We start from the raw sequence: 16,654 nt of genomic DNA, 5'->3' as shown, positions 1-16,654 counted from the left end.
AGAGCCAAGAACTGACCTCGTATTCTTTCCTCCCCCAGCTTCTGGGACTGGGAGAAAGGGGAGAAATTGGATTATTTCCACAACGGGAACCCACGGTACACCAGGATCACAGCCATGGAGTACCTGAACGGGCAGGACTGCTCCTTGCTGCTGACTGCCACAGGTAAGCAGTGCAGCTCCCTCCATGTGGCAGGGCAGGACCTGGGGAGCCTTCTCAGGATTCAGGTCCGTGGGAGCTGTGCTGTACCTCCTGCTCTCCCTGCTCTGCATTTGGCCTTTCCCCTTGCCCGTGTGGTCTTGGTTGAAGCACGTCCAAGATTGAACTTGAAAATTGCTTCTGGCAACATTGAAATATCTGAACAGCTTATGTAAGTGCTGCAGTGTTCTCAGATAGCAAACAAATCAAACCCTTGCTGAAACCATTTCCAGGCACAGCTTTATTTGTTACGGCGTTCTGAGGGAGAACCTGGCATGGCAAGTTCACAGCAACCTCCTGTGCCATTTCTTGGGCACTGTGCTCCTTAGCTGGTTAAAAGCTGCTTTCAGAGCTGAAGGGAAAATCGTGCTGCAGCCAAAGTATGAGGAACTAGGTTTGGTTGAGTCCAGAGCAGACAAGAATTGCTTTAGGCACTGAACTTCTCCAATAGTTCTGAGTTTATTGAGAGTTTCTAGTCCCTGTGTCTCAGCCAGGGAAGCAGTCCTCCAGAATGCCCTGTTGCATCATGTAAGGAAGCATGAAGAGCTTTTTCTCATTCACTGGTCTGTAAAGCTGTAAGAAATGCTTCACTCCCAAGGAACCATTCTAAACCTGTCAGTCTGAGTGTTTTCAATAGCTTTTCAAACTTCATGCTGAAATGTACAGGTTGGGTATAATTAAGAGAGGTGGAAGAGGATTTGAGAGGGCCTTTAGGACATTTTTCTTTCAATTTATTGATTCTTAGCACAGAAGTTTCACAGATGGGGAACAAATTGAGAAAAATACATGATGTACTTGAAAGATTTGCTGCTGATGGGCTGGGCTTTGATTCAGCTTCTTTGTGAGGCTGTATTTTGTATTTAGGAGGGTATTTATGTGGTTCTTAGTGCAGGAGCAAGGAGGACAGAGACAGTTCTAGAGAAAATTGGTCAAAGAGATGAATGACATCTGATGTCAGGTGTTTAGGAAGGAGAAAAGTCCCTTTAGAGCAGTTCCCAGCGGAACAATCCTTCAGACTTAATGGAATAAGATTAAAGAAAAAAGAACTCTAATAAAAAGTATTAAGTTCTGGTGAGGCTCTCAGTTCTGGAGTTTGCTATGAGTACAGTGTTGCTTCTGTTCTTTTTATTGTGCACAATTACGAGGGTTGCATTGGCAGTGACATGGCATCGTGTTCTCTTCTTTGTGCTTCCCAAGACGATGGTGCCATCAGAGTGTGGAAGAACTTTGCAGACCTGGAGAAGAACCCAGAGATGGTCACAGCGTGGCAGGGGTTGTCAGACATGCTGCCAACTACACGAGGTAGGTCCTCTGCCTGGAGGAGGGGAATGGGAGGCCAGAAGTAATTCGTGTTGAGATGGTTTTTTTCTCAGGATGAGTGCAGTAAAATGGGTTTCTTAACATCAGCCACCAGTAACGTCCTTGTTTAACAGTCTCTGCCTTTCTGGAATGGCCTTCGGCCAAGTTTTGCGTTTGTTTCTCATAAAACAAACCACCAAGACTAAAAGCTCAACACAACAGCCTCTCACACACGTGCTGAAGAACAGCTAGAGCAGCCTCTTACTGGGATGCAGAAGGGCACAAAGTTCCTGTCCTTCACAAGCCTCAGAGCAGCTGTCTTGGCCAGGTGTTCCTCTAGCCTGTTCCTAAGGAGAGATCTGTAGAACAACGATGGAACTGCCCTGCTCCTTGTGGCAGGAGTTTGTTCTTCCCTTCGGGGTGGGACGGTGGCTCACATACTGCCTCTTTCCTTCTGATGGGATGCTCAGCCTTCGCACAGCTTTGCATGTTGCACCTCTGACTTCATTTAGCTCAATTCCAGCATTCACTGTCCACTGCTTGTTGTGGGTCAGGAGGTGACAAGAGAATATGCAGTCCAGATCTGGCGCTTGCACGACAGCACAGTTAAACATCGAACAGCTTTGGATGCTAGGAAACTTAGAAAAAGAAATAAAAAGAAGCATTGACATCCTGCTGTGCACAGGATGAAACCAGAAGACCAGTTTAGGTAATCCTGAAGTCTGTTTTAAGATATTAAAGGAGATGGACATTCTGTCCTTCTGAGACCTGATAATGTTCTAATGCTCTAATGGGGTTCTTCTGTCACTTGAATAGTTTTAACCAAAGCTACAGGTTTTTCTAGATGTGCTGTAGTTCAGTCAGTGCTTGTGGGCTTAATGCAGGAATTGCTGGGTGAGATTCTCTGGCTTGTGCTGTGCGAGAGGTCAGACAGGATGACCACCATCACTCATTCTGACCTTAAAATCTGACAGTTCTCATTTCGGAGCTTGTGGCTCATCACAGGAGTCTGACACAGCTCTTTTAGCTATTCATTGGATTTTACCAGTGCTGCCTTGTTGAGCTCGTATTTGCTGTTTTCCTTAATACCTCCTGTTTCGTCTCCGGTGTTTTAGGAATGAGGAACTGCATTTGAGGTAACGTTAGGCTCTGTGCCTCACTGCAGTATGTGTGCAAAACTGATGAGAAGCTGCTGGATGTCTGCAGCATACTGAGAAAATTGCCACGGTCCAAACTTGCTCTTTGCAGAGATGTCAATAAAAGCAGGATGAAAACAGTGGCAATGCACGGCACGCGTTCCGTAGGCAGAGAGGAAAGTCTCCAGCAGTCATCTCAAGTTGCCCTTTGTGTTGTCATTCACTTGGTCCGTGTTCCTTTCTTGCCATCTCCAGTTTTCATGAAGGATGTCGATGAGCATTTACCATCCCTGGGCTCTGAATCTTGCTTCCTTGGTGATGGACTCAGCTGAACAGCTGATGTCTGGGAATTCCCCTGGACTGCTCTTACATCGCCTTCTTGCTGCATCATCAGTCGTGCTCAGGGAAGATGCTGACAGCTGTAGACTGAACTCCTTCAGGCTAACTCCATTTTCCTACCTTGCTTTCTACGTGTACCTTCTATAAGGACATAGCATTTGCTGACTTTACCTTCTTCTCTACAGGGCTTTAATGTAGAAGAAAGGGTTGCTAGAGAGCAGTGATGTTTGACATTGCAAAATAGGTTAAGAGCTGAGCAAGAGCTGATTTAGCTCTAAGAGTTGAGAGTTTACACTTGCCAAAACAAGTGTGCCGAAACTTGAATCTGTTCTCTTAAGGTGGTTTTGCCTTTTTCTTTCCATAAGGTCTTAGGAAGTCTGGGCCCTGTTTCCCTTGCCTTTCACCTTTGAAGCAATAGAACTAGGTTCAGAAGAAGAAAAGGGCAGATTTTTGTGGAGAGAGAAATAACTGTACTCAGTTCAAAAGAGCTATGTGGATCAAGTCCCCTTGGAAATGAGGCACTCTATTGAGCAGTTATCTTTTGCTGCCAAGACTTGAGTTGTGGTCCAGCGCTGGCTCATAAAACTGAAGATGCATCTTTGAAGCTGCAGAGCTCAGGAGTTTTGCTGGGGTTTGTGTGCTCCCACTATTGATTTCCTTCTCTCCACTCCCATCCTTTTCACCAATGTCAGCCTCATCTCTGAATTTAACAGTCTTGTTGCAAGCAGAATACTGACTTGTAGGCAGTTTTCCCTCTTATAAAAGGAAGGAGGAATATGCAGTACCTAAATACATCCTTTGGAAGCTTGAGGCATCACTGGCTTGTCAAAGCAATGGGGTATTGACAATAACAGATGCTCAGAGACCGTGATGGGGGATGATGCAGGGTGAGGCACAATGCTTAACCTCTCGCACTCCTGCAGACCTTCCTTGTTCTGTGCAGCCCGAGGTGAAAGAACTGAATGCACCAAGTGCTGAGTGGGGTCAGATGCTCTCGCTCAGAAGTAGCTTGACCCCAGCTCATTGCACATCAGTCGGCTTGAGTGAGACTCAGGGATGGTGAATCTTAAACAGTGGTAAACTGCTGTGTGGGCAGTTGACTGTGTTGATTTTGATCTTAATTAGATCTTGCGTCTGCGTGCACGATGTGCCAAGAAAGCCTTTTTAAGTCAAAATTAAAGATGCATCGGTACCAGGTGCTCTGGTGTAATGCAGTGTTACTTCTCACATGACAAACATGAGAGACAGGAGGATCTGAAAAAATGGCAAAAGATGTTCTCAGTAGCCGTAGTGTTTCAAGGCAGCATAAATTCTGCAGAAAAGCTGTAGGAAAAGCCAAGCAGTTCTGGAATCTGCTCCCAGCTGCCCTTGGGCTGCTCCCCCCGAGCTCTGTGTGATGCACCCACGCTGTGCTCTGTCAGTTCCATGGGAGCTGCAGCTCCCCACTGGTACCAGCTGGGCTCTGGCCCTGGCTCTCCTCACTCTCTCACTCATAGCCAGCTCAGTGCAGCTCCCAGATCTCCTCATTCAAGAGGAAATGTCAGACCTGCAGGCACGGTGTGGGCACAGCCATGGTCCTGGGAAGGGGCTGCGACCGAACTATGCTGCTCGGGATGGAGGCATGTGCTGCTCTCGATGCTTCTGCTTCTCTCTCTGTCCTGACCTTTGCTTCGACTTGCTTTTTCTAATCCTGTTGTAAGATTTGTTTTGCTCTGGCTTGACCCGTGGTGTCACCCCTAATCCCTGTCTTCTCACAGGTCTGGCCCGAAGGGTTTCAATCTATCTTGACAGAAGTAAGCAGGGAGGTGAGTCCTTTCTTTCCTGTTCCTATGGCCAGGCGGGGTGGGAAAGAGCTCCTCGTCCACGTCTGGTTGGTTGGTTGGTTTTTGGAGTTGTTTGGAATGATTGCTGGGTCCTCGTGGCTCCTGGAAGGCTTTGCTGCTCCTTCCTCTCCACTCCTCATGCTGTGTGTGTCTGTGATGGCTGCGAGCAATGCAGGGACGGTGCTGTGAGCTCAGCCCGGCACTGAAGGAAAGGATAAAGATCCACAGGTCTGCATCATCTGCTGAGCTCTGCGCAGGAAGCGTGGGCAGTTTTCTGGGAGGCAGAAATCTCTCTTTCTTGGAAGATCTCAAAGCATCCCCAGGCAAAGGAGTTTGGAAGACAGGTTCCAAATGCAAGAGGCCATTAAGCTGATGTGGATTTTGCTGGGATTGTTTTGTAATACACTTCTGCTATAAAGATCACTTCAGAGAGAGAAGCTAAAGAATCTCACCTAGCAGGCTTAGGAGAGTGAGCTTAGTCCTTTGGCAGGGAAATGCCCGGTAAATGGTACAGGTTCTGTTCTATCATGTGGCAGGGAGGTAGATGAGCCCCCAGCCTCCTGCTGTGGGACCCAGCGCTGCATGGCACCCAGCCTGACCCCTTCTTGCTGCTGGGAAGCAGATGGCTGACATGCCAGCATCTGTGTGCACACGCATACGTGGGTGAGTGCTGACGTGATGCTCCTGAGCTGCTCTGCAATTATCGATCTTTGCTGACTGATAAGAGCCAAGCACATCCATAGTGATCAACAGGACGAAAACGATGGTGGGGGTGTGCGATGCAGAGCTCTTTAGCTGGAGGTCTTTGCAGATCCCTCTTTGGAAGCAAAGCTCTGAAATTGAAATTAGCAAAGCTGATGTGTTGCTTTCATCATTGTGGCTCTGTGTTTCGCTCAGAAATCTATTCTCAAATGGAAAGGCTGAGATTAGCAAGACGTGGCTGCAGGGAATTCCCTGCTTGGTAATGCAGGCATCCGAGGAGCAGTGTAAGGAAGGGCCAGCAACTCTCTTGTTGGAGCAGTGCTGCTAATGCCAAGCAACTGCACTGCATCCCTGCAACTGCAAGCAAATACCTGGGAATCAGTACGAAATATTCACAGTCTCTTCTCGCCTGCTAAGGAAATCTTAAAAGCATGTGAGGTTCTCCATTCATTTGGCAGCAGAATGCATCACTATTTCATCACTAAAGCACCAGAAATCCGTTCTCATTGCCCAGTCTTCTGTGGGGATTTTACTGAATGGAAGCTAAGGGGCTGTCTCTTCATTCATGCCTCGCTCTGCACAAATGGCTGCACTGCAGATCTCTGGTACGTTGGAGAAAGACCAATGGTTTCATGATGGTGCAGGTCACATCGGGCCACCGAGTGCAGATCAGCAGCAGAATCCCTCACGTCCGTGTGAGCTGCATTGCCTCCATCCCCAGGGCCCCCCGAGTGATACAGGGCGATGTGTTAACAAGGGGATGCATGTCCAACCTGCAAGCACTCCCATCCATCGCTGCCTCGTGGGAGCTGTTGGCCCCAGTAGGTAAACAGCCGTCATCTGTCGTACCTCAAGCAAATTTCTACTTAAGCCAAGCAAGAAAGAAGAAGCACATGCTTGCCAGCTCCCTGCTTCCTTCCTGCTCTCCTGGGGCTTCCCTAACAAAGTGAAGGACGTCAGTACCTGCACTGCAGAAATACGGGGCCGTGCCCTCTGGGGCTGTGCTCTGCTTTGAGTCACGCTGCTGCTCCTGCGCTCTGTAACCCTGCAGGTGGGAGAGGGAGAAGAGGAGGCAATTGGGGGGGGTCTCAGCACCTGGGGGGATCTGGGGTGGCTGTGCCCTGGGGAGGATGCAGCCAGCAAATAGTCCAAGGATCAGAATCACACTGAGGTTGTGCTGTAGAGCAAGGGGGGAAGGTAAAGTGAGCCCACACCTCCCAGAGTCTGGGGGTAAGTCCCATAGGAGCAAGTTTGGGAGAAACATCTGAGTTCTGGTTATGGAAATAACATAATCGGAGATGTTGCAGCTCCAGGGGTTTGTGTGCATTTCCAGCATCGCAGGTCCTGCTCTCCCTTGCTGTGTGTAGTCCTTGGCATGAGGAGAGGGACACTGACTGAAGGATATTGTGAGAATTAGTGAGGTGAGGTCATGCAGCCCTCCCACTGCCTCCTGGAGGGGAAAGCAGCGCTGTGCCTCACTGCTCAGCCACGGGGGTCTGTGTTCAGAAACCATCCATCACAGTGCGAGGTGCTGCTGTCTGTGGGCTGTGCAGGTGTTCCTGATGGTGCCTGGTGCGGGCTGCCCACGTTCAGCCATGATGAAGAAATAAGCACAGACACCAGAAGGCAGCTGTTTTCAACATCGCTGTTATTTATTGAAACTTATACAGGGAACAGCCCCCATGAGACACATATCTGATGCACGGGGGGAATCCTGGGGGAGCAGCCATAGGAAGTTACAGCCTCGAGAGCGGCTGCTCTGCTCATCATCTCCCATCACACAGCACTGCAAGCACTTGTGCTAAATGGCTCAGGAACAGCAACAGCCACCTCATTTTTTTTCCCCCTGCATTGTGGATGATTTATCACTTGTTACCTGGAAACCTATCATTCCTTACAGGCTAACCTTAATCTTAGCTAACGATGCTTTCGGGGAACTGCATTGCTGGGTCCCGGTCCTGCGGGTGCGTGGCCTCAGGTGTGTCAGGGGCCGTGTGGGGTCACAGCTCGGGGGGCTGCATGGGGTCACCCCTCTCTGCCCCACTGCTGTAAGCACGAGGAGCTCAGGAGCAGGGCTGCAGGTACCCGCAGGATGCATTTCCTTCTGCCTCAGTGAGGCTGAAGCATCCTGCAGCCACCAGCCAGCGCTCAGCGGGTGAGTCCTGGAGTAGGACCTCCGTTAATTAAAAAGGAAATTGTAATTAGCAGTAAGTCTCTGTTTTCCCCTCATCCTAAAACACTACGATTTAACATGTAGACGTGAGCCAGCGCTCTGCCGTTCCCCCCATGACACCATTTGCCCTTCGGTGGAATAGTTCGGCTCTCTTTCGTTTCGCGCAGTCGGTGCCGTTTCAGCCGCAGCGTCGGAAGGCGCCCTCCCGCGCCACTCGCAGCCGAACACCCGCGCTGTGTCACAGAGGCTTTTTCTCCCCGCGGCCGCATTTAAGCCGCGGTTTCGCGCGCCCGCCGCACCCGGCCCTTCTACTCGGCGCCCGCGCGCCCTCTGCGGGCGGCACCGGCTGCTGGTCCTTGGTCGGCAAAGTGTTTCTAACGCTCCCATGGAGTGTTTTTAATGAACCAAAGCCTCCCTGTAGCCCTGCGTAGCTTTGGGTTGGTCAGCCTTTGCAGCATAAACAGCGAAGGGTGGTTGGTGCACAGCTCTCTGCTTTTAGCAACATGTTTGCACGCTGTGGTCGTCCAGAAGTTCCCTCTAATTAAATGTACAAGAATTGTTCCTTGGAGAGTTCCCCTCCTAACGAAGGGTTTTGTTGCAGTTAATTCTCGGATCCAAGCACTGCTGCGTCCTGATAGCAGTTGCTCTGTGTGGGCTGAGGGAGCTCATGTGGGGCACGTTGTTCCCTGACTGGAAGGGAGGTGGATTTGTCTCTGCAAATTGCCAAGCCAGCAAAGTTCACTGGTTCACACAGGCTGCCAGCCTGTCTGTGTGCAGATGCCAAAGTCAGCTGTACAGGGATATCCATTCTGTGCTGCAGGAGGCTTACGTGAGGACTTCTGTGTAAACTTCAGCCAGCAGTCAGGTTGTGCACTGGAAGATGAGGACCAAAAACTCTCACAAATATATCTTCAGCAGTGTAATTGCCAAACCTGTTGTAGAGCTAGTTGGTTTTTACTGCTAGCAATGTTTAGTTCGGTACCCTGCAGCAATGTTGATAGTATTTCTTGTTCCTTAGCCACATACTTCTATTAAAATGAGGGGTCACAGCAATGCAGAGGATCGCATGATTTGCTGTGTGTGATGGCACCACTTTGGTCTGCTTCAGTCTCTGCTGGGTGCAGCGTTCTGTATGGGGTGGGTGGTTTATGAGGACCCCTGCAGGGCCGTGTCTGCCCCACGAGTTTAACATTCTGCACCCAGGCTTTCCTAAGCATTTCCTCCAGCCGAGAAGCAGAGGCCATAAACTGGACTCAAATCCAGGAGCACCTGCTTTGATCCCCTTTGGAGGTTGTGTGGATGTGTGTATGCAGTTGCAGATTGCCTGTAACGACAACAAATTCCGTGGCCTTGTGCTGTGGACGCTGGGCTGTAAGTAGTGCAGATCTGCCTCTGCTGACTCGAGTAACTTACACACCCTGCCTTTGTTTTCTCCTAGGAGCAGGAATGGTGGTCGACTGGGAACAAGAGACTGGGCTACTCATGACCTCGGGAGATGTGAGGATAATCCGCATCTGGGACACAGACAGGGAAATGAAAGTACAGGTAAGATCCATGCGTGTCCCCCTCAGCATTTCCCTCCAGGAACACTCCCACACTGCTGCCTGCACACAGGAGAGCTGCTGGGGCGTCCTGTGAGCAGCAAGCACACAGCTCTGCATCTGCAGCAGGTTGCTGAGTGAGGTTGCCATGCTGCAGAGAACAGGAAGGCTTGTTTCCAGACTTCCTGGAAGATAATCAGCCCTGGATAAAAGCTGCCATGCTTCAACCCTGCAAGGCAGGATGATTAAGCCTATGTTAATCTTAATTACTTTCCCATTTTTTTTCTATGTAAACTAGAAAACATCAAAATTCAGGAGGTGAAAATCTTTGAAATGATGAGGACGAGTGATTGTGCTGCAAGCATCTGAAACAGAGTTTCTTGTTTAATTACAAAGAGTGGTGGTGTTGAAATTGGAGTGGTTGGAACTTCCTGACTCAGTAACACTGGAAAACAGAAATTCAGCACGAAGAGCAGAAAGCGATGTAAGCTGAGCTAACAAAGGTGCTTCCCACTCTTTGAACTGCAAAAAGTGAACCTCTGGAAGCACTTTGGATGTAGCTGAAGAAGCAAGTACCTCATTTTCACTTCTGCTGCTTGTTCCTGCTTCAAAGACGAGCTCTGCTTTCAGGCAGTTAGCATGGCTGGCTCAAACAGCCCTGGAGTTGGGTGCTCCAGCCAGCAGCTCCTTCACTCAGCTGTGAATAGCAGCTAGGAAAGGTGAATATGTGCGACAGCAAAAATAGGACTGAAGTGTGAAATTAGCTAATGCAGCTCTAACGTGCCTCCTGATTGTTATCCCACTTTTGCAGCACTGCTTAGTTTTTACTTGATGTAACTGAAAATGTTTTTCTTCATGCCAGCCATAGGCCTGGTTCCGAGCAATTCTTTTGCTTATGGCAAGCAGAAAGAGGGAAGCAAACAGCATAGGAGTGAGAGTGCACCACGTGCTCCCAGCACAGCTCCTTGTGAGCTCCAGTTTTCTTTCTTCATGTCATTTCTTTCAGTGCACACAGTGTCTGCCCACCTAACAGCTGACTTGCTTGTCACTGCTAGGTGGCACAGCACTGTCCAGGGCTGTGTCTGCTCGGACACTGCTCCAGAGCTGCAGAGGTACACAGACTGTGACATGCTTAGGTTTGGGTTTATTTGTGTTCCTGTATGTGCCATTACAAGTTTTTGCTTTCTACAGGTACTTTCTTCTTCCTTGACTAAAGTCCTCCAAACATTTACCACCCTGCCTGTTCTTCTGGTGGCTTTCACAGCTCGCACCTAACAAAGATGGTTCATGGAGAAATGACCCCTCTGGCAATTTGTTTTATCTCAATAGATACACTTAATAGAGGATAATGTGAACTTTTCCTTCCTAAAACAGACTGTGCCTTGCTTTTCACAAAAGCAGGTTTTGCTGGAATTCCTCCCCTGGGCTCTTTGGGCTGAGCTGTGGGGACACGCAGCTCTATGACCCACAGCAGTGACCATCATCTCCAGGGCCACCTCTCCCACTTCTGGCCTATCCAGAGAGTCTGGAGAAAGGCTGCACCAGTGCAGTGCCACGGTTTAACCATGGTTTGGTTTTGAACTGATGTACAGAATGGGGAAAGGAGGAGGAGGAGAACAGGGATGTGTCTGGCTTAGCAGCCTGCCCCTCATGCCTCCTCCTGGGGGCTGCAGGTGTGAAGACACACCTCAGTGTCAGCTGGGCTTCGTGTGCTCTCTCTGCAGGACATCCCCACCGGGGCAGACAGCTGTGTGACCAGCCTGTCGTGCGACTCCCATCGGTCACTGATCGTGGCAGGGCTGGGTGACGGCTCCATCCGCGTGTTCGACCGGAGGATGGCTCTGAGCGAATGGTAACCGCTGTGCTGCCCTGCTCTCTGCTCTCTCCCCGCCTTTCCCCCGCCCTGCCTTCACCACCTCTCCCCTCTCTGCTTATTCCTCAGCCGTGTCATGACCTACAGAGAGCACACAGCCTGGGTGGTGAAGGCGTACCTGCAGAAGCATCCTGAAGGCCACATCATGAGCGTCAGGTAGAAGAGATTTCGCTGGTGGGGCTGTTTTGCTTTGCTGCTTGAAATCTGCCTCTGGTATTTCAGGAGCTGAAAGTGTAAAGAGTTTGACAGTTGCTTCAGTAATTAACTCCTGCTGCAAACCTGGTGGCGAGAAGGCAAAAAGAAACGCAGAGCTTTCTTTGGAAGCCTGTTAGTGAGGTCTGAAAGTAAACAAGAAAGTAGCTGTGCTGAAATCACTATCACGAGGCATGTGAGGGAGGCATCGAGTGAACCAGAAACCCAAGCTAGATATAGCATCTCATGTTGTTGTTCTTTATTGCCAGCATCTTTGTGGGGTCATTTGAGATGGAACGCGAGAAGGAAGGAGGTTTATGTTGCATCTGTTGGGCATATTGCTGCGCAGGATTACTTTGCTATCTAGCAATTTTCTACACATAAATCCATTTCTGCAGCCTGGTAAATGCTGCGTAGAGCAGCGTATACTTATTTGGCCATTAAAGAACAACAGATTATAATTTATTGTCACGATGCTGCTGTTTGCACACAGAGAGGCTCTTTTTTACTTGGTTACAAAATGCAAACAAGCCCATTTTCTGCGGTGCAGAACTTTCCTGAAGTGGGGGATGGGTCAGCAAAATAATTACTAAGATTTTTCAGAAGGAGACTTAAGTGACGTGGCTGCCAGCTTTGTCAGGCTCACATATGACAGTTTTTAATCTTCCTTTCCGTAATCTCTTTCAACAATCTCAGGGCTCAGGCCTGCATGCTTGGCCAGCCTGTATCTGAAGGCTCCTTTTTCCCCCTCCTTGATGTCCTTACCAGCAAATGATGCTGTTTCTCAGGATTGAAAGGGTATGAGAACGTGGTGTGCCTCAGCAGACAGGTCTGGTCTCGTTCTGGAGGAACTCTGCTTCTTATGGCCAACCCCATTGCTCTCAGTTTCTCCCACTTCATACTCTCATTCATTTGACAGCAAGATCCATGGAGGGGGAACAACTGTTTTCATGGGTGGATAGTGATAGCATGATAGGACAAGGGGGAATGGTTTTAGGTTGGATATTAGGAGGAAGTTTTCACCCAGAGGGTGGTGAGGCACTGGAACAGGCTGCCCAAGGAGGCTGTGGATGCCCCATCCCTGCTGGCATTCAAGGCCAGGCTGGATGTGGCTCTGGGCAGCCTGGGCTGCTGGTTGGTGACCCTGCACACAGCAGGGGGTTGGAAGTGGATGAGCATTGTGCTCCTTTGCAACCCAGGCCGTTCTGTGATTCTGTGATCCAAGGAAAGCAAACTCTAGATCACAGAAGATTCTGGTGTAACTGTTCCCTAAAAAATACTGTGAGGCACTGTATTGCTTATGGAGTAATTCTCTGAATAACAGAGAAACTTTTCATCTGGACCAGGGATGGGAGCGTTGAAGACAGAATGGCTGGCTCTGACCTGGTCCTGTGGCCCTCGTTGCTCAGCATTGGTTCACCACGTGATGCATTAAATGAGTGTGCTGTATATTTCATCTCTCTCAAGTAGTATTTCCATCCGGTATTCTGGATGTAAATTAACCTGGAGTTTAATTTGTCTTGAATTTAATTATGTGACAGCTGGAGTTGCAGCTTCTTACGCTGGTATAAGTAATCCTGTATAGCAGCTTTTCATCGGTATTAGATATTCTGGAGGTAAGAAAACAGGAGGCAATAGACTTCTTCATGTTTTTCAGTTGTTCTGAACTCTGTCATGTGATTCACAGTTGTACACAGTCACCAGGGACTTGAGAGGGGGAAAAAAAAGCACTTCAGAAGTTGTGGTGTCAGAAGCCTTGGATGTGCTGCCAGGAGAGTAAGGTCAGATGAGGTGACACTGCCTTCAGTTTCCGTGAGAGATCTCTGTGCCTGTCCCTTAGTCTGTCCTAAGGAGCACAGAGGAGCAGATGAGCCTCCACAAAATCTTCAGCCCTCTGTTCCAGGGCTGTTAGGAGATGCGTCCACTTGTAACAGATGGGATTCTGCTCGGTTATTTTAGAGACATCACTTAACAACAAGAAATCCTTTGTGTTGGAAAAGTGCTCGATTCACCAAGCGCGGCGTCTTGTCGCTGCTGCTATTGCTTTCCCCAACTTCTCCTCCCTCATAAAGCCACAGATGGGGCTGACAGCCCGGGTGTGAAGCAGTGTTTGTTACATGGGGTCTACAGGGCGCTCTGGGCAGTGGGGATGTGCTCCTGTGTGCAGACACTTGGTGTAATGGATTGTACCAGCAGATCCCATCTGGTTACAGTTTTCTAATCCAGTTTTCTACCGCGAAAAGGAGAAGGAATTTGGTTCTGACGTGTAGCTCAGTGCATTGGAGACGACGTAACAGTAAAGGCACTCGTACTCAGGGCTGGGCTGTAAGTGATAAAAGTACTAACGGATCGCTCCCGAGGGCAGAGCAGAGCTGTTTGCACAGCACTCAGTGCTTTGTGGATGGTACCAAATATCAACGACATCAGTGGAAATTCAGCTGCATTGGCAGAGGAGGCAGTGGTGCACGTGTCTCTCTGCTAACCTTCTGCTGGAGGTGGTCGGCTTGCAGGCAGGCTGTGCTTGAGGGCTGCAGGACCCGGCCTGGGTACGGCCTGACGTTGTGAACCTCCTGTGTTGGCAGTGTGAATGGAGACGTGCGCTTCTTCGACCCCCGGATGCCAGAGTCCATGAAGGTCCTCCAGATAGTCAAAGGGCTCACAGCCCTCGACATTCACCCACAAGCCAACCTCTTTGCATGGTAAGTTCTTGTTTTGCCTCTTGCATCCCCGGAGTGAAAAGAGAGGATTTGTCTGTGCAACCTCACCCATGGGTTAACTGGTTCTAACCTCACCACAAAAAATGCAGCTTTGTTCCCAGTTATTTTCTGCCTTCCACGCAGCAGCAAAACCAGAGCGGTGCTGTAGGGTCTCACGTTCCTATGGATGTGTGGGCACAAAGCAAGGACCCACTCTACAGCACATGTAAGCACAGCTCTCCATATTTCCTGTCTCAATCCCACAGTGTAGCAGGTAACTGTGGTTCGAGCCTTTCTGCACATCTCTCTCCTGAGGTTGCCATGGCACAGTTAATGTTGGTCTCACTGCTTGTAAGAGCTGCTTGCACACCAACCTGATGAGCAGCTCAGCCTCAGCTGAAAAAGGGGCTGGAGGAAAAATATCGGTGTTACCACACTGCTGTCAATAACACCATCCTCTCTGGGTTCCTTTCAGTGGCTCAATGAATCAATTCACTGCAATCTACAATGGAAACGGTGAGCTGATCAACAATATCAAATACTACGATGGTTTTATGGGACAAAGAGTTGGAGCCATCAGCTGCCTGGCTTTCCATCCTCACTGGGTCTGTATTCTCTTCTTGGCTTTTGGAATTTGCATTTCTCACTTAAAGTTGACATTAGTAGAGGGAAAAGCAGAGAGACCCCCCAGCACGGAGCAGGACCGTCCCTGTTTTCTGAACGTCTTTGAGCCCCTCTGCCCAGATCCTCTTCCAGTCAGTTCCACATGAGTGTGCAAAGGTCCCAGCAGTGCTGCTGCTTTATGACCCCCAGAGCAGAGCAGCACACAGCTCCGAGCTGCTGAGACCTTTTGACCCGTGGCTCAGCTTGCTGTGCTGTCGCCATCACTCTGGGTCTGCAGCCTTGTGTGGCTCCCTGGTTCTCACCACAAAAATCCTCCATGGTGCTTTTGCCTGGAGCTGCCTGCAGAGGGACAATCTCTCACTTCCAAGCACTCTGTGCTTATTTATTCCATGCCTCCTCTGTTGCAGACAGCAGGTTTGCCCGGGTGTCTCTGGGGCTGCTTTTACACTGTCACTTGTGTAAGGCTGTAGGAAGACCGAATGCTGTGCAGCAAAGCAATTGGAGATCTGCAAAAGCTAAAGGCACACGTATGCTGTCCTGCAGCTGGAGGCTGGGGGAGAAGTGGCTGAACGTTTGTGTTGCTCTTTGAATCAGCAAACTCACAATCAGCAGACTCTCCAGCCCAGGTGTCCTTAGCAGGGTTATTCCTGGCCCCTCTCCCAGCAGGGATTGTTAATTTTCAGCCCAGGCGACCGTTCCTACCGAGCAGATTTGCAGCCATTTAGAAAAATTATGTTACAGGTTGGCAACTAATAGCCACCATCATTTTTTTTCTCTGGCTGGAATGGGCGCATAACTCTCTGGGACAACGTAGGTGCTGGCAGAAATGTCGTCAGAGCTGCATTCAGAGCTTTCCAGCAGCTGGGCATTATTGCTGCAAATGTCACCCGTTACCACGCACCAGCTGTACACATTTATCCCCCCTTTTGCCCTTTCCACAGCCTCACCTGGCAGTCGGGAGCAATGACTACTACATCTCGGTGTACTCGGTGGAGAAGCGGATCAGATAACGGCCGGTGGCAGCGCAGTCCCAGCAGGCGGTGCCTGCCTCCCCCGCGGTGTACATAGCGAGATCATCGACTTGAATGTTTCGTGTTGGCTGCTGCTGCAACCCGTAACTTGAACGTTTTGGTTCTGACTTAGCTACTGATGATTTGGGCGAGGGGAAGAGAGAGACAATCTCCTACTATTGTTATTATTATTTTTTTTTTTCATCTGTATCCTCTCAAAGCTGCAGAAAAAAGGAATATTTTATTTTTGTTTCCGGTGGTTGGCTTCTCTGTTAGAAACACAGCTCCTGAGCTTCGGATGAGGCGGTGCCCTCAAAGAAGGTTCTTTGTTTTGATCTTTGCTTCCTCCTTTTGCTGGAGTGTCGTTCAGAACTGACGTCAGGACTCGCTGCAGCTCTGTGAGTCCCAGCTCATAGAGGGACCCCTCCGGTGCCACCGCCCTGTGCCCAACAGCCAGCCCTCCACCAGCCCTGGGCTGCCTGCCTGCAGAGCTGCACGGCTCCTGCACTGCCCACGGTGGGCAGGGGATGCAGGGTAAAATCTTTGTTATGTGACCCTTGTTCTCATGTGGTTTCCCTTCCCCTGGAAGAGACAGAAGACCACACGACAGAGAAGGAAGGCAGAGATCCTGAGGAATGGAGCTTGGGGAGAAGACAGGAGCAGGGCAGGATGCCACCGCACTGTCAGGTTGCACATCCAGGACAAGAGGGAAGAAAGCATGGCCATCCCTATCATCCCAGCCCATCTGGAGCATGTCACCATGTAACCACTTTCCACCCGAGCACACGGTGCAGGCTGGGGTATCTCAGTCACAGTTCTGCAGTCACTGTCCTTTTGCCCACAGTGAACTCTGCAAACACACTTGCAGAACTTCTGCCCAGCAGAGCTGAGAGGAGCCGAGCTCATACCACAGCTTTCCTCTCGCTCCATGTGCTAAAATTCAGCGAGATGTTGGACATTTGCACCTTGGAGGCTGCTTGTATGCAGTACAGACGTGGTGTGTGTGTGGCTGTGGCTTGTCTGTGCTCCTGCAGAACGGGGTGCAGAACC

At 49.8% G+C, this 16,654-nt stretch overlaps 1 protein-coding gene across 2 annotated transcripts in view; it reads left to right on the top strand.

The window, feature by feature from the left end:
• RPTOR (regulatory associated protein of MTOR complex 1) overlaps positions 1–15,604 on the top strand; it is a gene marked incomplete at both ends in the record, with an annotated part of 117,392 nt that extends 101,788 nt beyond the window's left edge. For both annotated transcript variants that reach the window (XM_079544125.1, XM_079544124.1), the window contains 8 exons: positions 39–163; positions 1,394–1,498; positions 9,107–9,213; positions 10,934–11,061; positions 11,152–11,238; positions 13,857–13,973; positions 14,446–14,575; positions 15,536–15,604. In XM_079544125.1, the coding sequence (XP_079400251.1) occupies positions 39–163; positions 1,394–1,498; positions 9,107–9,213; positions 10,934–11,061; positions 11,152–11,238; positions 13,857–13,973; positions 14,446–14,575; positions 15,536–15,604 (868 nt within the window). The remainder of the gene's footprint in view (positions 1–38; positions 164–1,393; positions 1,499–9,106; positions 9,214–10,933; positions 11,062–11,151; positions 11,239–13,856; positions 13,974–14,445; positions 14,576–15,535) is intronic.
• Positions 15,605–16,654: the final 1,050 nt, after the last annotated feature.

This window comes from Tetrao urogallus (assembly GCF_951394365.1).
Source record: "Tetrao urogallus genome assembly, chromosome: 18".
NCBI lineage: Eukaryota > Metazoa > Chordata > Aves > Galliformes > Phasianidae > Tetrao > Tetrao urogallus.
This window is presented reverse-complemented; position numbering and strand designations above follow the sequence as displayed.